The sequence below is a fragment of the Lissotriton vulgaris genome, chromosome 12 (assembly GCF_964263255.1).
Source record: "Lissotriton vulgaris chromosome 12, aLisVul1.2, whole genome shotgun sequence".
Taxonomy (NCBI): domain Eukaryota; kingdom Metazoa; phylum Chordata; class Amphibia; order Caudata; family Salamandridae; genus Lissotriton; species Lissotriton vulgaris.
In genome coordinates, this window is record NC_141700.1 from 15,175,413 (window position 1) to 15,197,392 (window position 21,980).

At 47.3% G+C, this 21,980-nt stretch overlaps 1 protein-coding gene across 1 annotated transcript in view; it reads right to left on the minus strand.

Moving 5' to 3' along the window:
• Positions 1 to 220: 220 nt before the first annotated feature.
• Positions 221 to 21,980, minus strand: part of LOC147673064 (solute carrier family 71 member 1-like) — an 80,183-nt gene continuing 58,423 nt past the window's right edge. The window contains exons 6-12 of the mRNA XM_086946746.1: positions 9,195 to 9,413; positions 6,618 to 6,731; positions 5,480 to 5,551; positions 4,554 to 4,666; positions 3,536 to 3,633; positions 2,768 to 2,934; positions 221 to 1,877 (exon numbers count right to left, since the gene is read on the minus strand). Of these exons, the coding sequence (XP_086802872.1) occupies positions 1,665 to 1,877; positions 2,768 to 2,934; positions 3,536 to 3,633; positions 4,554 to 4,666; positions 5,480 to 5,551; positions 6,618 to 6,731; positions 9,195 to 9,413 (996 nt within the window). The 3' untranslated portion in view covers positions 221 to 1,664. The remainder of the gene's footprint in view (positions 1,878 to 2,767; positions 2,935 to 3,535; positions 3,634 to 4,553; positions 4,667 to 5,479; positions 5,552 to 6,617; positions 6,732 to 9,194; positions 9,414 to 21,980) is intronic.

A 21,980-nucleotide genomic window follows, 5' to 3' on the forward strand; every position in this document is an offset into this window, starting at 1 on the left:
CAGAGACCCCTTGTTACTCCTACAATGACCCACACAAAGCTCCTGAACAGGTTTAGATTGGCCCACTCTTGTGTTCCCCAGTGAAAACCCAGGTCTGAAAAGAGGAAAGGCCCGCATAGCAAGGAGCGTGATCTCATCGCTGGAGCCTCCTATAAACTGCCCATTGTCACACACCCTGGAATAAAACATTCAGAGTTTCTCTGAAATGAAAAGCACACCATACGAGAGAAGAGTTTAATCCTCTGTACTGTTCTCAAGATTCTGTAGTCTTTCAGAGTAAGACTCATTACAACTGTACAGAGATGTTTTGAGCATCGCAGGCAGATTTCACTCCCTCCACACTGTACCACAGGCCGATGCCTGGCAGGAAAGGTGCTGGAGTCCACAGAAAAGGGGGCTTAAGTCTGCAGCACCCTCCCAGGTGGAAGGAGATCCAAGTGTTCCACAGGAAGGACTGGAGGAGCATGATATGTTCAGATGCCACAGTCATTCATAGGGGAACTGCGCCTGTTCCAGGAATGCAGGAGAGATTTGATTCTTTCAACACTCCTGTTCCTACTCCACAATACTCTTCTTTTACTCGCACTTGGAGAGATCAGGCATCTAACGCACACATGCACGCAGTGATGCACACACTGTGTGCAGAAACAAGGACAATCATACACCCGGGCCTGCCTGCCACTGGCTCTCAGGAACCGCCAGGACAGAACACTCACTCCACAGGAGAGGACAACTGAGCCCGATGCACAACATCGCTCAGGAGACGCTTCTAATGAAGGCACATAGAAGGTCTGCTCACAATGCACTCATAGCCGCCAGTCAACCGCCTGCGTCAAAAAGTGGGTAGACTTCTGGGTCTTTAATAGAGCCACAGGAGGACTGCTTGATCTACCCAAAATAAGACAGAGGGTATTGGTTAAAGGAAACCCATAAAACCAGATCCTGCAGCCAGAGTCAGTGCAATACAAACCTGCCCATACCTTCGACAAAGCCAGAACTCATATGTCTATCTTGAACTGAGCGCAAACGGCTTACATGAGGTTTGCCCACGCTGCGACTTAGAACCTTGGAGCACTCATACACATCTAGGCCTTCGATGTATAGTCACCCAAGCACACCTGCTTCTCTCGTCCATCGACCAGCATTAGTCTCTGCACTTCACGCAATCCCTGAATGAACCCAGCACGATGTGCTGCAACCTGGCCCCACAGTTTCACGCACACCGCTTCACAGTTAGCAAAGACGTAGAATGATTGGCTTCAGTGCCTCCGGTGGGCAGTCAACAGGGAAAGTTATTTTGCGGGCAAGGAAGGTTATAAATTAACATTGCATATTTTAAATATAAAGAGGAGGTCTTCTGAGTTGCTGGCGACATAATACTTGGCAGATCAGTGTCCTCACAGGAAGATAAAGCTCTCCTGAAGACCCCCTTGCTCCATCTAAGAAGAGAACTGCATCTTCTGGCACGTCACACCACTTGCACCAGTTCAGCGTTTGGCCCCATTTCAGTTTTCTTTTTGGCTGAGAAAGGAACGTTGTCAGTGTCCTCCACTGGAAACCTTGAGTGGGCAGTCCAATGCGTCCCTTCCACACACTCGCCAAACTCCAGGAAGTAGAGTCGTTGCGGACAGTGATGGTCAACCCAAGCGGCCTCTAAGCTTTCATCATACGCTGCTATCTTCCAAGAGGGGCTTCTTGCCGTCAGAGCCGTCTGCTTGGGCACTGTGGGCATGGCTCTGGGACCCGTTGCTGTGCTTCTTGTGGGCTCCTGGTCGCATTGCCATGTTTGGGTGCTCTGGAATGAAGAGGGCGACGAGGAGCGAGAGTAGAACAGAGCAGGCACCGAAGAGGAATGGGGGTCCCGGAATGATACTACTCTGTGAAGAGGAAATTGAACAGAGGTTAAAAAGTGTTAAATAGAGTTGAACAGTGAAGAAGAGACAGGAGGTGCAAGAGATAGGGCTCTCTGGAAGGAACACAGCTACATGAAATGAAAACAATAGCCAAGGTACGTCCTGGAGCGGCCACACCCAAGTGGAGAGAAGAATGGTGCTGGGGCTATAAGAGGGTGGAGAAGTGAGATGCTGGGGCCTGAGAGGCTAAACTCAGGAGTTCAAATGTTTGGTTCCGGAAGAACTGAACCAGCCCAGCATCTGTTAGGGGTAGTGGAATAAGAGGCCCAGAGGCAGGGGAGAAATGGACCACAAGACTAGAGAGAATGAGGTGTAGAATGGGCTGGAAGATAATCTTTGATAATCAAAATTCAACTACGGGGTGCTTTTAGGGGGGTCTTGAACTGGGAATGAGAGGAGAGAAAACAGAGAGGTGTGAAATATAAGGATCTGAAGGGCGTCAGTGCGCCAAGCAGTGGTGGAAAGAAGGGGTCCAGATCCAAAGAGGAATAAAATGAGAGAGAAAAAAAAAAAGGAGTGAATGGGATTTGGGGAAGGGGTGATGCTGTTCTGACCACACAGAAGGAAGGAGCCTATCAAATGATGAGTACAACACAGAGAATAGGAGCACAGCAATAGAGGACAAGGTGTCAGGAGAAGGTGTCAGGAGAAGGAGGCAGGGAAGGGCTGGAGAGAAGAGATGAACCGAATGCTAAATGTGAACCATTGATCGTACATAGGGTTTGAAAAATTATATTTTGCTTGAGCGGGACAGGAATGTGTCCGGTATCTCATCAAAGGTGTAAGCCAAGCTGGATTGGGCAGAATACATCAGAAGATATTTTGCCAGAGATTGGCAGAGCTACACAATATACCTCATCAGACGGGTTCGCCATGTTTGGTTTCGCTGATTTTTCCTGGGTTTCCACAGCTTCCAGCTCATTGAGCTCCACATGGAAGAGGTAAAATACAAAGCCGTACAGCGCTGGGCCCAGCCCATTACAGAGGCCACGGATCCCTGTAATCATGCCTTGCACCACACCTGCAAATGGAAAGAGAGGCGGCATGAGGAGCTCTTCCAGGAAAAACAGACAGAATGGACGCAAGCTGTTCTTAAGCCAACGCTGCACTCAAGTATCTGTGTTCTTCTACCTCACTCTTCTGCCCTCCTCGTGTGGCACGCTTTAAAAACAGGGGCAGCTTTAATCTGGAACAGTTTTTTAATGGGCATCACTTCTGCAAACACCTTAATGTATCCACCGGTTCCTATCCTTTGGTACAGGTAAGTGCTCTAGTGTGAAAACGCCCTCACTGGATCACTCTACGAGTGACGAGCATTCTCCACCAACGATATACCTCGGTCTGGGAATAATTGCACTACTCGCCAATTCAGATATGGGGGTGGGGGTGGCAGCAGGAGGGTCTCTCTGCTCCCCCTCTTCCAAGGAGAACCTTCTCCACTTCAGACAAAAGACCTCCGACAAAAAAACTTGGCGCGTTACTAGTGCTCACAAGAGGAATCCGATGTGTGCCCCTCTTGTGTAGAGGTTCACCTCACACTGAACCCATCTCTTTACGAATGGAGGCAGCCATACATTACTACCCTGCGCACACGGAGTGTTGTCCTGGCAGCCGGTACCCACCTTGCTGATCCGGCAAAGCATTCCTCGACACAATGGCGCTGATGGCTGGGAAGGTGATGCTGGACATCGCTGCGACAGCTCCAGCTGCCCACATCATCCTAGGAAAACAAGAAATGTAGTGGCATAAGCAGTTGTTGCAGGGATTCAGCACACACACAGAAATATGCGCAAGAAACCAGGACCCCGGTGTGTAGTGGTGTACCAGAAAACCACCTTGGTGCCCAGAACCCCAATCCGACTAGCTATAGTGTCTCATTCGTTCTCCGTACTACAGCAAAGCTACCAATGATTAGACATCCTAGAACACGTCACTCCGTTCCTTTTAGGAATCGCGGGAAGAACAACACTCTTTTGTTCAAACACTCATACTTGTCCACAACGTGAGTAAACAGACACAATATAGTTTAAAATGTTTATTTTAAATAACGTTCTCTATTATGCAGTACACGAGCCAATACTAGCAGCAAAATACATAAGAACAATATAATCAGCATGGTTACAATTCCATAAAGCACAAAAGGGGAAATCATATTATAATGATAGTGGAAACAGGACTACAGTGCCTTATCCCTGTGCTATAAGCTAGTTTATTATAAGTATAGAAAATCTCTAGGCTTTGTCAGGGGGACCCCATACCTCCAGGTTTAAATGCAAGGAATTACATCTCATCTCAGTTCAACTGTGCTTGCACCTTTGATACTTTCTAATTGGTCACTCAATACTGAGGTTGGTGCCAAAACAGGTGCACTGTGGCCACAATGGAAACCTGAGGCCTTCATTAACAATACCCCATAATTCACTGCAGTTGCTTTCATACAGTCACTAAAAACCTCTCCTCATTAAGTACCTGCATACCTGGGGCTAAACACGATATAAGAAGAAAAAACAACGTTCTGGCACTATCAGTTTAGAAGCTCTTGTAAGTGCTCCAGAGCTCGCCACATGGCTTTTAAGAGGACATACAGAAGAGTAGATGCACAAGAAGGGGATGGCTGGGCCAGCTGGACAGCACACTTACCAAGGCTGGGACCCGAAGCCGTACCAGGCCAGCTGCAGGATCTGGAAGCCCAGGCCCAGCAGGATGGTGTTCTTGTTTCCTATGGAGCGCATCAGAAGTCCAAGCACCACAGTCTGGAAAGAGAACAGGGGCATTACAGAGGAAGAATGGATGCAGGAAACGTTACACGTGAGAGAAGGAAGAGAAGCAGCGGGGGCGTCAAAGAAAGAGTAAAAAAGGAATCGGTGTCAAAGGGATGAAAAGAGGTGACAAAGGAAAAGAACCAGTGGGGAGCAGAGGGAAGAAAAGAGCCCACTGAGGAGCAAGTGGATTTTATCCAATGGAAGACACTAGCAGAGTTTGAAGGGTGGGGACTGAACCCCGCCAGCGCCTGGACACCCATGATCTACTAGCTCAAAGATGGGGCCTTTGTCACGCACAGTGGTCTCTCGAATGCCCAGCAGTCAGCTGAAACATATGAAATAGGATGATAAAACTTGTGGATGAGTGGTTAGTCCTAACTGTCTGCCTTCATGAACAAGGCTAACGTGTGAAGCGTCTGCTGGAAATCACTGAACAATGCACGCTTTAGCCACATCACACTGTTCTTGTAGCGCTGCAGCTACAGGAAGGAAACAATATGTAGCTATTTGCAGCTATAGTGCTTGGAGATGGGTGGTTCATAAATAGAGCTCATGAAACGCAGGTAATCACAATAAAACACAGATGGAAGGTTTTATTTTTAGTTTACAGTCTCGGTTTCCTTGTGATTATTATTGGTAACAACCAGAGGGTGCCAAGCAGTCTGGAAGACGAAGATGTGGGGGACGATGGCAGCAGAGAGAGTGGACGAACCTGTAACTGGAGTACTGAGAGGGGGTGACTATAAGAGAATGAAAAAGGAGCAAGTGTTCCCCAAAAGATGAAGGAATGAAGCACAACTGTACCTGTGCAAGTATGGAGAGGATCCCCACCACACCGATGAAGATCGCCACAGTCTCCAAGGAAAATCCCAGCACCTGCAGCGGAAACAGAAGAAGACTTTGAAGGCAAAGCTCGTGTCCCAAGACAAGCAGCTCAGAATGAAGCCCATGGTCAGCACCTCAAATAATATGGGACTTGGGATGTGTAGTTAAAAGCTGGGTTGGATTTGCATACCAGCAGCACAATCCATCCCATGCAGGAAAACCCTAATACCACCCTTATCAGCTCTTCTGCTTTCACACATCAGAGAAAGACAGAGATGAGAACCTCTTTCAAGGACGGGCGGTGATATCACTGAACCAGGAGGTTTAAAAATCAATCTACATACCCATCCTTTTCAGTGTCTCTGTGAGACCACCATCTCTCACTGTCTCTGCTTCCTGGCTGTCCATTCATCTCAGGGTCCCTGCCCCTGGGAGCCCACCCTTATGTGTTCCTGCTCCTTGGGTGCCCATCTATCTCTGTGTCGCTGCTTTCTGGGGCACACCCATCTTAATTTCTCTGATCACGGGAGCCCACCCATATCTCAGTGTCACTGATCTTTGGTAGCCCACCCATCTCACAGTTTCTCGGATCCCCCTGAAGCCCACCCATCTCTCAGTTTCTCTGAACCCCCGGGAGCCCACCCATCTCTCACCGTCACTGCTCCCTGGGAGTCCTGCCATTTCTGTGTCCATGCTCTCTGGGGGCCCATCAATCTCAGTTTCTCTGATCCCCCTAAGTTTTCCTGCTCCCTGGAAGCCCATCTTTTCGCTGAGTTTCCCTACAGCCCACACCTTCCACCCCACGGGCATCTGTACCAAGGGAGCCAAACCCAGAGCTGGAGAGACCAAGCATTGTGTGGAGGCATCCCTTCCAAGTGAGGTCTGTCCTCCCCTTCAAAGCTGCAGAGTGGGATCTCACTAAAGAGCTCACAATGCAGAAGGGAACTCTGACTGAAGGAAGCCGCGGTGTAAGGAAATGCCAGGTCTTCCACCTCGCAGCAGGCTTCCTGACACGAGAGCTAGCATTCAACAACACTATGATCTACAGATGTAAGCCCGCAAATGAAACAAACATCTGTTATAGCAAGGCATATGCCAGAAGTACAGCGATCTTCACCTGTCTCAGGTAGAGGAAGAAGCTGGAATACTGCCCGGCTTCCGGAAGGTAGGAAAGAAACACTGTGATGCAGATGAGAAGGACTGTGGAGTCCTGGCCGACTTTCCGCAGAGACTGAAAACAAACAAATAAGAAACACCGGAAATAAAGCACCAACCAAACACAGCTACAGATTTTAATTTAAATAAATAAATACAAATGAAAAAAAGACTCCCCCATCTGTCCCTCTCAGCCCTTTTATGGGGCAGAGCAGCACAGTCCAGGGTCCAGATTTCTAAGCCAGGCCCCACACCTTCCCCAGCTCGCCTCGGCTAAGAACCAGCAGCATGCGGAAGCAGAGGCCAGGGATCACTGAATCCATTTACTTGATAAGATCCTGTCAATGGATCAATATTTCTCTGTCATTCTGAAGCCAACCTCTGCGGTAGGCGCTGAGCTGCAGCAGACCAACACCATCGATCTACCAGCAGACGCTCAGGGCTTGATCGTTCCATCTCGGTCTGGCCTAGGTAGATAAAGCTGCAGCCATGGAGTGTCCAGGATGCGATAACATGGGATCAACTGTGTGTGCAGGAGCCCTCTCTGCGCTTGGGTGTAAACTGGTGTGGTGAGCAAAAAACACGACGGATTAAACCCAGATCTGTGACTGGAGGGGAATGTTTGATTTGTTCAGCATTCCACCCATAATTTGTTCTTTTTGCACTTGTCACCTGGAGTAGACCAGGTATGCCCAGACACAGGTCTCTTGCTCGCTGTGCTGCGGGACTCAAGCTAGTCTGGCTGTTGAGCGGGAATACCCCAAACTCAGTCCCAAGATGCTTGTTTTCTTGTCTAACGAAGAGCTGCTCTGGCTGTTTGGGTTGGACTGTTCCCATGAGGCGCAGAATCAAGGCTAATTTTTATATGGCTGGGTCCAAACTGGGGTGGTGTGGCGTGGAGAAAAAAAGATGGATTAAACCCAGTTCTGTGACTGGGGGTGAATCTTTGTATTGTTCAGCATTCTGTCCATCATTTGTTCTTTTTACTTTTGTCGCCCTAAGCGGGAAGGGTAAGCCCAGACATAGGTCCCCTGCCCACTGTGCCACTGGATTCACGCTAGCCTGGCTTCAAAACCAGTCCCAGGATGCTTGTTTTTTTGTCCAGGGAAGACATAGTCTGGCTGTTCGGGCTGGACTGTTCCCATGAGGAGCAAGGTCAAGACCAATTTACAAGACTGGGTCCAAACTGGGATGACGTGGTGAATAAAAAAAACAAGGAATTAAATCCAGATCTGTTGACTGGGGGGACTGTTTGCATTGTTCAGCATTCAGTCCATTATCTGTTCTTTTTGCATCACGCCTCTTCAAGCATAGCACAGGGACAAAGGGGTGTGCAGAGATGAGAGCTCAATCATCTGTTTTAAGAGCCGCCCCAGCATCTGTCTGGCACAGACCAATTAAAGGGTCATGCGGTTTACATACTGAGAGATTGGAGGCCTACTCACCAGGCCTCCTACCTGCTGGTAGTTTAGCAGTCTACTGCTGTAGGATTAAGCCACCTGCCCACAGGGAGCTAAGCAACCAGCCTAACATAGCCTTCAGCCGCCTGCCCACAGGGAGCTCAGAACCTGAAATTAATTTTCCTTTTTTCAGTAAGACAATGAAAAAGTGAATCTCTTCTTGGGGGTCAAAATAAACTCCAACCTTCTTTGTGGACAGTAAATAAAGGCACACCTGTTTTTTTTTGTTTTTTTTAGATCAAATTGTTATTGTTTTCAACAATTGGTGCCTATTAACTCATTTACTCCAAGGTAGCACGTGTGTGCACTGATCTCCATGGTGTGGAAGTAGAATTAAGCTCTGGTTATCCTGGGTGCTGCAGGATGCCTACTTCTAGCACTATCCAAGAGCATTTGACCACATTGTTGGAAGGGAAGATGTGAGTGACAGATGCAGAGGACTGGAAGGAAGGGTGCGTGGGGCTTCCCTTGAAGGGAAACCTGTGGCGAGTAGTGGAGAGGATTACAGAATTGTCAGTGACAGAGGAAAGAAGAGAGAGAGAGAAGAAGAGAGAGAAAAGAGGAGAGAGAGAGAGAGAGAGAGAGAGAGAGAGAGAAAGAGGAGAGAGAGAGAGAGAGAGAAAGAAAGGAGAGAGAGAGAGAGAGAGAAAGAAAGGAGAGAGAGAGAGAGAGAGAGAAAAGAGGAGAGAGAGAGAGAGAGAGAGAGAGAGAGAGAGAAAGAAAGGAGAGAGAGAGAGAGAGAAAAGAGGAGAGAGAGAGAAAAGAGGAGAGAGAGAGAGAGAGAGAGAGGAAGAGAGGAAGAGAGAGAGGAGGCGAGAGAACGAGAAATAGAGAGAGAAGTAGAGAGAGAGAGAAAGAGAGGAATAGAGAAGAGAAAGAAAAGAGAGAAGAGGAGAGAGACGAGAAGAGGGGAGATAGAGAGAGCGAGAGAGAGAAGAGAAAAGTGAAGAGAGAGACCACCAGCAATTTAATTTAATTTAATTTGTTAAGTTTAATTTCTATAGCGCACGGCTACTCCTAGCAAGGCAGAAGGTGTACATATTTGGTCATCCTGCACTCCAGCACTCTGGACTCCTTACCGCGAAGGGGTCGGCCTGCTCCCAGGAGATTGGAGCACCCCAGGACACAGGGCGCATCTCTTCTGGTAAGGACTCAGGGACCACCAGCACAATGAAACAGATATCCAGCAGGGCCACCACCGAGGCCAGCAGCACCACCAAGGCATCTCCATAGGCACGCGAGAGGCAGGCACCAATGGCTGGACTCGTGACCAGACTGGCAGCAAATGTGGCTGACACCTAGAGCAGAAACAGAAGAAAAATACTCATTGCACGTGAAAGAGATCCCGAACCTACCTCTGCTACTGGTGCACAACAGCAACAATATCCAAACCATTACATGAACATTCGCTACAAATAGCAAGATATGTTACAAAAGTCTTTAGGACTAGCATTACATCCCATTAATGCTTCACCATATGTACCCCAATGCCAACCATGTGTGTTGGAGGTGCTATGGCAGACAAGGAAATACTTTACACTCATGCTGGGAATTCCAAATCCAAAACCCCACAGGGAGAAACTAGCAAAATCTCTAAAGTAAATATTGGGATATCACATGAGATCTGACCCCACAGGTGTTGCAGATGAGCTGGAGATAGAAGGGTCTTTCAAGGTCTGATTGGTATTTAGCACAGCAATGCAGGGCGCCAAGAAAAAAACTATTGCATGTCAGTGGAAGAGGGAAGTTGGCCCCCAACTGCGCTCCTGGCACTTGAGACTCTGGAATATCCTGTTTTTGAGTAATTAATAAGTAATCTTGCCAGAAATAATGCAGGTCGAAGGCACATGGAAACCACCGCGTGATTATTTGCTTCAAGGTCTCGAACATTATGTGCATGTTGGACATGGCATTCTTAAGAGGACATCCCCAAAACATATAGGTTTTTGCTACATTCTAGTCTTCGCCTACTATCTGTAGTGACCCAAAAACTTGGAACCTGTTCTCACGGTACTGCAGTGGAAAGTTACGAGCACCCCCCCACATGGGATAGGGGCGGGGTGCTTGAATAAAATGGGTAAAGTGCCGTCCCTGGGAGAGCCCTATGGAAGGGTACACCATATACCTAGGGCGGGTACAGCATTGGCAAGTCAGGGGACGTGGCACTGATCATGCCCCACAAGACTCGCCGGTCCAATATGTCTCCTACTCATCTTGGCGTCGGCACAGGTGAGTAAACCCAGATAGGGGAGTCCCCCTACCGCCAGTGCGGCCCTAGTGTATGTCCCGAGGGGTGAAGCTTGGGGTAGGCAGGTTGCCAGGTAGGGGCCTGTAATGGCTGCCTTTTTGCTGGCTCTTTGGAGAAGGAGAATGATGGAGAGTGACTCCAGCCTATCACCCCCATAGCATAGGGATTAGGACTATAGACAGGGACCCTGTCTTACATATATTAGGGCATTTTCGTGCCATTTTCCTTAAAGTAAGGCTTATGAATTTAAGTTAGGGGATAGATATATAAGTATTAGTTATGATTTGCTCATTTGCTAACATGCTGGGCTATTTTCCATGGAGCTATGCATATTGTGGGCCCCGTAGGCCTTAAACGAGACAGACTCCATTTTGCTTTCTGCCCGGTAGCTCGAGAAGGCTTTCTAGGTGAAGTGTAATGTTTTAGTTTCAAGCTGTTGTTCGCTTGGAGAGAACCGGTTCAGGCTGACCCTTTTCGAAGGAATGTATTTTTCTCCACTCCGAAGACACAACTTCAGGCCGGCCGGCTGGGAAAGTGTCCTTGGTACGGGGAGGTACAAGAATTTGGTGGGCGGCAGGTTACTGGCCGTGAATTTCCATGAAGGAACGGGCTTTGATATTAGCGAAGGTGTTAGTCAGTTTGTCAGTTAGTCCGTAGGCGGCATCTAGCCGTTAGCATCTCTGCCATTATTCATCTTATGGCGGACAAGTCGCCATCTTTGAAGTCTGAGAAAGATTTAAGACCGAAACTCTCTGAGAAAGACTGAACGAGAAGCAGCGCGGAGCGCACTGACAGAGAGAGAGACGGTAGCTAATAATCAGCAAGGTTCCGGTGTCCTGAAGGGAAGCAGACGAGGTTGAGCCTAGCGGTGCAGACGTGTACTTGTGACGGCTGGGGGTGACTGCAAGGCGAGCCAGGATACAGAGACTAGAAGGGAACCTAGATGACTGCCGAGTCCAGACTTCCCACTAATCAGGTGACCTCCGCCTAACTCTAATAGAATGTGCACTCTAATCTTTACCTTTTCTTTGCAGGATTTATGTTGCATAGTAATGTGATTTGTGTCTATTGTTAATAAATACCCTAATTCTTATAGAATTATTGTGTACCTGGTGTTCGTGTTCAATCTGGGTAAACTTTATTCCTAGTTGGGAATCGTTTATGTGAACGGATGGGAAATCCCGATCAGGTAAATGGTGATCAAATAAAGAGGGAGTGAGTGGACCTTTGATGCCAAGAGCAGGGAGTACACTATATAATTTGGAACTATATTCAAAGTTATTATTGTAGTTTTATCCCAAGCAGATAACTGAGATATTATCCCGATAACTGTTCATAGGAATGTGGTCGTCGTTGATATGCGGCGTTAATGAGAGCACTGGGGAGGATTACCAGTGTGTATACCCACTGGATTGTGGCTTGAGTAAATGAGAGCACTAGGTGGTCGAACTAGTGTGTAGTTTTGCAGGATTGCGAACACTTGTGGAAAAGGGAGCATTGGGTTCTGCAGGCCCGTGTGTAGACGCACCGGATTGTGTGTCATATCTGCCCTAGGGTAGAACGGTCTGGGTCAGGGTGGGCGCGAGACCAGCTGATGTGAATAAGATATTGTAGAAAATCCATACATGTATATTGTCATTCCCCATCCTTAGGTGCGATCTGTATATATCTGTATATTCATCCATTGTGAATACGATCTGAGGAGGGAAGGTGAGTACGTTTTGGCTGGGTCATAGGGGCCCCTGGGGGGCTGATCCCATCTAAACAGAAAAATCCGGCCATTACATCTGGCGTCACGAACTGTTTACGAAGCCTGTGTGCATTGTGTTGATTTTATCTTGTTGGTTTGCGCTCGGCTTAGAAGTATTGAATTTTGTTTATAATTTGTGTATATAAATTTTTGGTGTTAATATGTTTGCGAAAAAATCATCGTCGGTTTTTAAACTGCCGATTCAGATTCCCGGCTGGGAATCTACGCCTTATGAGGCTTTGGCCCGTGAGTGGGCTGATTCTACTGGTTTGAGTGAAAATTGGTCTTCATGCTTGGAGCAGGCGGAGCCTGCCGATGTGGTATCGTGCTTACAGAAAGCGCCAGTAGTGAAGGGTGATGAGCTTCCTATTTTAGGACGCAGGGGGTGGATTATTCTTAATGCATACAGAATATTGCATGAGAGGTTTGTTCAGCTACAGAAACAGTTTAAAGATACGGAAGGACAGTGTGTTGAGTTGCAAAATGCGCATACTTTGTTGCGTTGTCAAAATAAATTGCTTGCCGACAAACTTGAAACATATCAGACCATTGCCGAAAGGGCTGCGGTCCGTATTGCACGATATAAGTATAAACATCGTCGTGGACGTGTGTCTTCACGCAAAGTGCGTATGGTTGTAGCTAAAGCTGGAATGGATTGGAACCCCGATGAGTGGGACGGTAATATCTGGGATTCTCATACTTCTGACTCCTCGGCAGAGGAGGGTGACAAACGCGAGTCTTCTCGCTCCGGACGTGATTGTAAATCTGCTTCATGTATCGATTTAAGTCCTGATTGTGACCGTGCTCGTTCTTCCCGTGTGGATGACGTAGCTTGCCCTGATTGTGCTGCTAAATCTAAGATGCGGGCTTCCTCGGAAGCTCTTCCTGCAGTTTCTGCTCACCCGATTTTTCGACGAAAATTACAACAGGCCCCTGGTAATCCGGGTGGTATAGCTCTTGATTGTATTGAAGACTTTACCCAGCAGGAGGTTAGTGACATTTTGCAACGATTTCGACAACGGCCTGGTGAGGCCTTGCTTACCTGGATGGTGCGTCTTTATGAACTTGGCGCTGCCGGTATTATGCTCGATGCTGTTGATTGCTTGCGATTTTGCTCTTTGAGTTCTGATTCTACGATTCAGGATTTAGTTGACGCGGGAGTCATTACTCCGGTCACATCTGCTTGGAATAATCCCGTTTGGCCCGTGCGCAAAAGTGACAACTCTTGGCGCATGACTGTTGATTATCGAGAATTGAATAAAAATACACCTAAATTGACTGTTGCGGTGCCTGACATTGTCACACTGATTCAGAGAATTCAAAAGCATCCAGGTACGTGGTATGCTTCCATTGATATTGCTAATGCATTCTTTTCAATTTCGATTGCCCCCGAATGTCAGGAACAATTCAGTTTCACATGGAATGGACGTCAAATGACGTTCCGGAGTCTTCCTCAAGGCTATGTACATAGTCCTACGATCTGTCACCGGCTGGTGGCGGAACATTTGTCTGAAGTGCCCACGAATCCACAAGTTCAGGTTTGTCATTATATTGACGACATTTTGATTCAAGGTGAAACGCAAGACCAGGTGCAGTCCCATTTAGATCAGATCATTGACTGTTTGCGAGCGAAAGGCTGGGAAATTAATCCTGACAAATTACAAACTCCATCCCAAGCTGTGAAATTTTTAGGAATTAATTGGCATGAGGGTCACAGAGAAGTGATTCCACAGGTTAAACGGAAAATACTTGATTTTGCTGTTCCCAGAAACAGGAAAGAAGCTCAATGCTTTATTGGTTTATTTGGATTTTGGCGTCAGCATATTCCCCATTTGAGTCAAATCTTAGCTCCACTGTATCGAGTCACTCGTAAAAAGAATGCGTTTGAATGGGGTGAACCTCAACAGACTGCTTTTAATTTGGCTAAAGAAGCTATTCAGTATGCTTTGGATTTGTGGCCTGTGAGTGAAGGTGATGTGGATTTGAATGTGTCCGTGGAAGGCCTGTATGCCAATTGGAGTTTGTGGCAAAAGCAGGGCAGACAAAAAGTGCCATTAGGTTTTTGGACCAAAAAGTTACCTGAGGCTGGTGAGCGCTACTCACCTTTTGAAAAACAGTTGCTTGCTTGTTATTGGGCTCTGGTGGATACCGAGCAATTGACCCTAGGCCATGCTGTGATTTTAAGGCCCGAAATTCCCATAATGCAGTGGGTTTTGAGTTCACCAAAGTCCCATCGAATTGGACATGCTCAGAAGGCTAGTGTGATTAAATGGAAATGGTACATTCAGGACAGGGCACGTGTGGGTCCGAAAGGTGTGGCGGTTTTACATGAGCGAGTGGCGCAGGCGCCCTCCAATGAGATTGAAAGTGAGTGTTCGGTTCCCGTAGTGCAGGAGTCTCCCGTGAAGTGGGGTAAATCATTTGATGATCTGTCCGCGGAGGATAGAAAACATGTGTGGTTTACGGATGGTTCTGCGAAATTCATTGGTGACAAAAGTCATTGGAAAGCTGTTTCTTATAATCCGATTACAAAGAAATTGTTGAGCACAACTGGAGATGGTAAGAGTAGCCAATATGCTGAACTCTATGCGGTTTACCAAGTTTTGAAACAGGAACTACCTGGTACATGTCATATTTTCACTGATTCCTGGTCCACTGCGAATGGACTAGCGGTATGGTTACCGACATGGCATTCTCATAATTGGGAATTGCATTCAAAAGAGTTATGGGGCAAAGAGCTGTGGCAAGAAATTTGGGAATTGCTCCCGCAGAGTACTGTAACAATCTTTCACGTGGATGCTCATACTCCAATTGACTCCCTTGACAAATTTTTCCATAACATTGCAGATGAAAAGTCTAAAATTGCTGAGGCAGTGGTGGACATGCAGGATTCTGATTTGGCGGGATTGGCGAAGTGGGCCCATCAAAAAGCAGGACATTTTGGAGAGAAAGCCACTAGCAGGTGGGCTGCCGATAGAGGAATTCATATTCCCTTTTCTTTAATAAAAGATGTCATTCTACATTGTCCCATTTGTCAGCATTCTAGGAAAAAAGAGGTGCCTCAGATTGTTCGAGGTCGCTTACATCGAGGTAAATTGCCCGCCCAAATTTGGCAGATTGATTACATTGGTCCGCTCCCTATGAGCAGAAATTGTCAATATATTTGCACAGTGGTTGATACTTATAGTGGCCTTTTGGTCGCTTTCCCTTGCAAGAACGCTACCCAAGTGAATACAATTAAAACCCTGGAGCTAATTATTCTGTATTATGGTGTCCCATTCCAGATTCAATCAGATAATGCATCCCACTTTCGTGGAAGATTGGTGCAGGAATTCTGTACGGAAAATAATATTGATTGGGTGTTTCATGTTCCATATTATCCACAGGCTTCAGGACTGATTGAGAGAATGAATGGCTTGTTGAAAGAACAGTTGCGCAAGTTGACTGATGACCGTTACAGCCAGTGGAGAGATGTCCTACTTCAAGCTTTACTGATTCTCAATAATCGCCCTTTGTTACATGCTGAATCTCCTTTAATGCGTTTGTTTCCTCCTAATGTTGATGCGAAACCAAATTCTATATCGAATACTGTCATGTATTGGGAAATTACCCCCGGTGCTTTGGCTCCGTGTAGAGCAACCCCAGGTTCCGCAGGCCTCGACCTGCATGCTTTAAATGATGCTAAATTCCCAGGAAAAGATCGAATCATTGTTGAAACTGGCATTGGTGTCTGTATACCTGCCGGTAGCTTTGGATTAATTGCCCCTAGATCTGGCCTGGCCCTGAAAGGTGTACAAGAGCTCGGAGGAGTAATTGACAGTGATTATCAGGGAGAGATTAAGGTTCTCCTGCTTAATAGCAGTGAGACGGATTTGTTCATCAAAAAGTCTGACCGTGTTGCTCAGTTATTGATTATGCCTGTCTTCAGTGGTGAGATCAAAAAAGGCTCTGCCCCAACGTTGCTAACTGTGCGAGGACAAAAAGGCTTCGGATCGTCTGATCTTCCTGGAGCTAAAATATGGGTGCAATCGCCTAAAAATCCTCCTGAACAGGCTGATATTATTGCGACCGGTCATGACAACACCGTTTTGGTGATGAAGCCAGGGAAAGATGGCTGGGAAGCTGTCCCAGCTGATAAATGTTACTTACGAGAATGATTAAGGTCTGTGTTTGTATTCTTCCAGATCATTCTTTGGATTGCTGCTGCAGGATGTGTCGGCGCTGGACTCCTTTTGGCCTGTTACGCCGGGAGAGGAGAGGATCTACCGACGCCGGTTGATGGGATAATACGAGCCCCGCGGTCTGCATGGGCGACGTCGACTAACTTTTGGATTACACTCGCAAAGCGGGTGACGAACTCTCCACATTTCTGCCTTACCCCCATGAAGTCCGTCACTGACATTTTAGCGACCTGTTTGGTTGCTGTCCCTGCATCCACTGAGACTTTACGTCATATCTTTAATATATCTAATGCCCGACCTAATGTTATTCTGGGTGACTTCGCGGCCCATGAATTTTGTCCCTCATGTACTGCTCTTCCAGACCTTGATGTCCCTATTCATTCCCGCATTACTACTTTTAATATTACCCCTGGAGACCTATGTTTCATAATGACTTGTGACCCTAAAGCTATTACTGAGTGCTTGAAGCTGAAGCTCCAAGCCGCTACTTCCTTTTCAGCTCATCAACGTTTGTTATGTTCAAAGAGACTTCTGAATTCATGTCTTTCAGTTAAGAATAATATGACCTGTAAACGTTTATTAGTAGCCACTAGCCATTATCGTTCAATGCTATTGCCAGCTGGATGGCTCTTTTCCTGTGGAAATTCATCTTGGCCCTATATTCCTGCGAATATTTCTGGTGGCCCATGTGCCATCACTAGATTGAGTTTGCTAATGTTTTCCTCACATCCTACTTCACATTCCCGTATTGTACGTGATTCTATGTCATTGCATGAAGATTGTGATTCCTCTGTTCATCTCTATTCTAGATCAGAGTACCTTGGTTTAGCTTTTTCTATTATTGGAGTGCCTGCATTGGCCGTTTATAATGCCAAAACAATCGGCAAAATGGCCTGCTGGATGGTTAAGTCCATTAACCAAACTTCTACTGTCTTATCTGATCTCTTATTAGACGCCCAAGGTGAACGTCGAGCTATTTTGCAGAACAGGGCCGCCATTGATTATCTCTTGTTAAAACATGGACATGAATGTTCTGATTTTGAAGGTCTATGCTGTTTTAATTTGTCTGACCATTCTAAAGCTATCCAATCCCATATTGACAAACTCCACGACTTGACTGCAGAAATTAGACAACATATAGATCAGGGTTTCTTTGACTGGCTTTTTAACTGGCTCCCTGACATGCATTCCTTACGACAGATTTTAGGGGGGGTTATTGTCGCTATTTGTGTCCTGATAGCTATTTGTTGCTTTATTCAATGCATCCCTTCCCTGCTCCAATTTTTTAGACTTAGTCAGGGTCGTAGATCAGTTAGTTTTGTTTCATATTATTCTTCTACTGATGTTAGCTCCATTTAGTTTGTGGTTAATAGACTGGAGTCAAGGGGTGTAATGTAATGGCTGCCTTTTTGCTGGCTCTTTGGAGAAGGAGAATGATGGAGAGTGACTCCAGCCTATCACCCCCATAGCATAGGGATTAGGACTATAGACAGGGACCCTGTCTTACATATATTAGGGCATTTTCGTGCCATTTTCCTTAAAGTAAGGCTTATGAATTTAAGTTAGGGGATAGATATATAAGTATTAGTTATGATTTGCTCATTTGCTAACATGCTGGGCTATTTTCCATGGAGCTATGCATATTGTGGGCCCCGTAGGCCTTAAACGAGACAGACTCCATTTTGCTTTCTGCCCGGTAGCTCGAGAAGGCTTTCTAGGTGAAGTGAAATGTTTTAGTTTCAAGCTGTTGTTCGCTTGGAGAGAACCGGTTCAGGCTGACCCTTATCGAAGGAATGTATTTTTCTTCACTCCGAAGACACAACTTCAGGCCGGCCGGCTGGGAAAGTGTCCTTGGTACGGGGAGGTACAAGAATTTGGTGGGCGGCAGGTTACTGGCCGTGAATTTCCATGAAGGAACGGGCTTTGATATTAGCGAAGGTGTTAGTCAGTTTGTCAGTTAGTCCGTAGGCGGCATCTAGCCGTTAGCATCTCTGCCAATTATTCATCTTATGGCGGACAAGTCGCCATCTTTGAAGTCTGAGAAAGATTTAAGACCGAAACTCTCTGAGAAAGACTGAACGAGAAGCAGCGCGGAGCGCACTGACAGAGAGAGAGAGAGAGACGGTAGCTAATAACCAGCAAGGTTCCGGTGTCCTGAAGGGAAGCAGACGAGGTTGAGCCTAGCGGTGCAGACGTGTACTTGTGACGGCTGGGGGTGACTGCAAGGCGAGCCAGGATACAGAGACGAGAAGGGAACCTAGATGACTGCCGAGTCCAGACTTCCCACTAATCAGGTGACCTCCGCCTAACTCTAATAGAATGTGCACTCTAATCTTTACCTTTTCTTTGCAGGATTTATGTTGCATAGTAATGTGATTTGTGTCTATTGTTAATAAATACCCTAATTCTTATAGAATTATTGTGTACCTGGTGTTCGTGTTCAATCTGGGTAAACTTTATTCCTAGTTGGGAATCGTTTATGTGAACGGATGGAATATCCCGATCAGGTAAATGGTGATCAAATAAAGAGGGAGTGAGTGGACCTTTGATGCCAAGAGCAGGGAGTACACTATATAATTTGGAACTATATTCAAAGTTATTATTGTAGTTTTATCCCAAGCAGATAACTGAGATATTATCCCGATAACTGTTCATAGGAATGTGGTCGTCGTTGATATGCGGCGTTAATGAGAGCACTGGGGAGGATTACCAGTGTGTATACCCACTGGATTGTGGCTTGAGTAAATGAGAGCACTAGGTGGTCGAACTAGTGTGTAGTTTTGCAGGATTGCGAACACTTGTGGAAAAGGGAGCATTGGGTTCTGCAGGCCCGTGTGTAGACGCACCGGATTGTGTGTCATATCTGCCCTAGGGTAGAACGGTCTGGGTCAGGGTGGCCGCGAGACCAGCTGATGTGAATAAGATATTGTAGAAAATCCATACATGTATATTGTCATTCCCCATCCTTAGGTGCGATCTGTATATATCTGTATATTCATCCATTGTGAATACGATCTGAGGAGGGAAGGTGAGTACGTTTTGGCTGGGTCATAGGGGCCCCTGGGGGGCTGATCCCATCTAAACAGAAAAATCCGGCCATTACAGGGCCCGAGTAGGACTGCTGCTGAACAGGAGAGAGTCCCTAGGTGGGCTCCCTCTATCGTCTAGGTCAGTCTCTCTCAATGAGACACCTTCCATAGGTAGGCCAGAGCCTTTCCCCACCGTGGGTGCAGTGTGGAAGGGCGCCATCTTTATTACATCTAGTAGGAAGCAGAGCTTGGCTGAGGGGGGTGAAATGGATCGTCCACCTCTCATGACAAGTGGTGGGTGCGCTAGCACCAAAGTTGTGCTGGGCCATGTCCGGCCTGCGCCCTTGCACCAGTGATGTTTTTAGACCTCAGCCACCAGCCTGTCATGATGGGAGGGTGTGTGCAGTGGCACCACAGGAGTGCCTAGCGTGAGTCCCCACCGACAACGATCTGCTGGATAGTGCCCGGACACCACGGGTGTCTCGGAGACTCAGGACGCCAGCCTGCCACGTTAAGCCGGTGTGCGTGCTGGTTCTCGTATGGAGCTTTAAGGCTCCGGGCCCTTCCCCTATGTACTGCCATGTGAAAGTACACGCACCCTTCCAGCACATGCTAGGAAGTGGTGCGGACATGATGTTTGTAAATGTAGGCCGGGCCTGCCATTGCAGCCTGGGTGCGCACTTACACCTCAGGTGGGGCTAACCTATGTGTCTGACCTGTTCTGGTAGGCCGGTGAGCGCACTCGCACGGACTGCATCTTGCATCTTTCGCCTCCACTAGTTTGGAAGGTGATGGGGCTGGGTAGGTTTTTATGGTGTTTCGCTGCCCAGGTAGGAAGGAAGACCCACGAGGGTTCCCCTACTGAGAAGGCTTGCTCTTCCCTTAAGTTAGCATAGGAAGGGGTCGCTTGTATCTCATTTTGCACTAAGGGATTGCGGTTGCGCAGCCTCATGATGTGTCCTATCAATGGATTGGCTAGGCCAAACCAGTTTCAATTGTAATGGTGGGCTTGGCATATCTTGCGTGGAAATGCCCCTTTATGAAAAGTGGACATTTTTATTCATCAAATTGTTCATGTGCCAGGATATCTAGTGGTAGTCAATACCGGAGGCCTGGGGGAGCACATGTGTGCATTTCCCTGCGACAGCCATAAACCATTGGGCGTGCAATTGAAGCAGCCGACCTCGGCCATTTGCGGGTCTGGTGGAATATATGGAGGGGGCAGAGATTGTGACACCTGGCCTCTGGAGCCAGATCATGGCCCCCCTAAAGATAGAGATCTGCATTTTGAGGCCTCATGGCAGACAGGACGCAAATTTAGGGAACACATCTGTGGTTTAAAGTAATATCCTTTGAACCTTCCCCCAACTTCAAAAGCCCAAGTGGGTAGAAGTACCCGGTGCCACCCCAGTAAGAGAAGAGATCAGCTTGTGGAGACGCAGGACCGGAGAACCTGGTCTGCATGGTGCATATTGCCAGAATGCTCTGTTGTACAGATGGAGGATAAGTGCCTGTTGAAAGACCGTGTGCCTTACTGAATAGTGGCTGGCATGGGCCAACGACCTGCTGACATGTGGCACCCTGAAGTGGGCTACCAAGGACCAGTTGGCTGGTCTCCAATTCTCTTGGAGGTCTCAGGGCGTTTACAGAACTCCTACGAGGGGCCCACACCGCCTATTGGTGACATCTGGAGAGTGGTGCCCTCTAAGCGGCCACATTGCCTGCTGAAAGCTGGACAGCACTGTGTGAGCTTGAAACTACATAATCCTGCCTGGATTTTGGATTGCCTAGCACGGAGCTCAAGAAGTTGCCGGCATCTATGGCTAAGTTATTCCCGCATTTCAGAACCCTCGGCAAACATAACGGTCTTGTTTGTGGTGAGCAGATTTACCGGTTCCGGGATCCCACGTGACCTGCGTTGCATGCGCATTGCGTGCGGTGTCGGATTTACAGGTTGTGATTCTCGGAGGAGGGGGACGCACCCATTGCAGAGTTTCATTCTACCTCTTGAAACCTTGCTGCACTTGCGCATGTGTGTGTGTCCGGAAACAACTGTTACATCTGACATCAAGAGTGCCGGACCTAGAGCCCAGATCAACATGTAACCGATGGGGTATCCCCACAAGCCGACAAGCTCCCATGTGTGTTGTTTTTCATTCACTACTTCTTCCCTCACTGACCGCCTCGTGGTGGACCTACTACCGCCCTCCAATCTGGCCCTTCCGAAGACTTTGTGGTGCCAGGTAGGATTGAGATGCATGGACTGAGCTGGAGGTATGATTCCGGGAAGGTTCGGGAGCAGGTCAAAAGACTGTATGCCCCCCTGCTTTGCAGAACTGGGCTGGTGCCAGAAGGCCCTGGTGGATGCCTGTTTGTAACAAATTGTTGCTCTTAGCACTTTTCTGGTTAGCAACTTATTGGTGAATTTTCGAGGTGGTGCCAAGACCTCTAAGTCGAACTCTTGTTTACGCTTACTGTCACTCCCCACCAGGTTTCTGGGATCCCAGACCTATTTCTATTTATTTCTATTTCTATTTAAAATTATTTATACAGCGCACGTACACCAGCGGTTTCATGGCGCTAAACTGACAAAGAACTGGACATAGGGACGGAAGGTAAGTGGGGACAGGAGAGAGAAGTAGAATATTAGTTAAAAA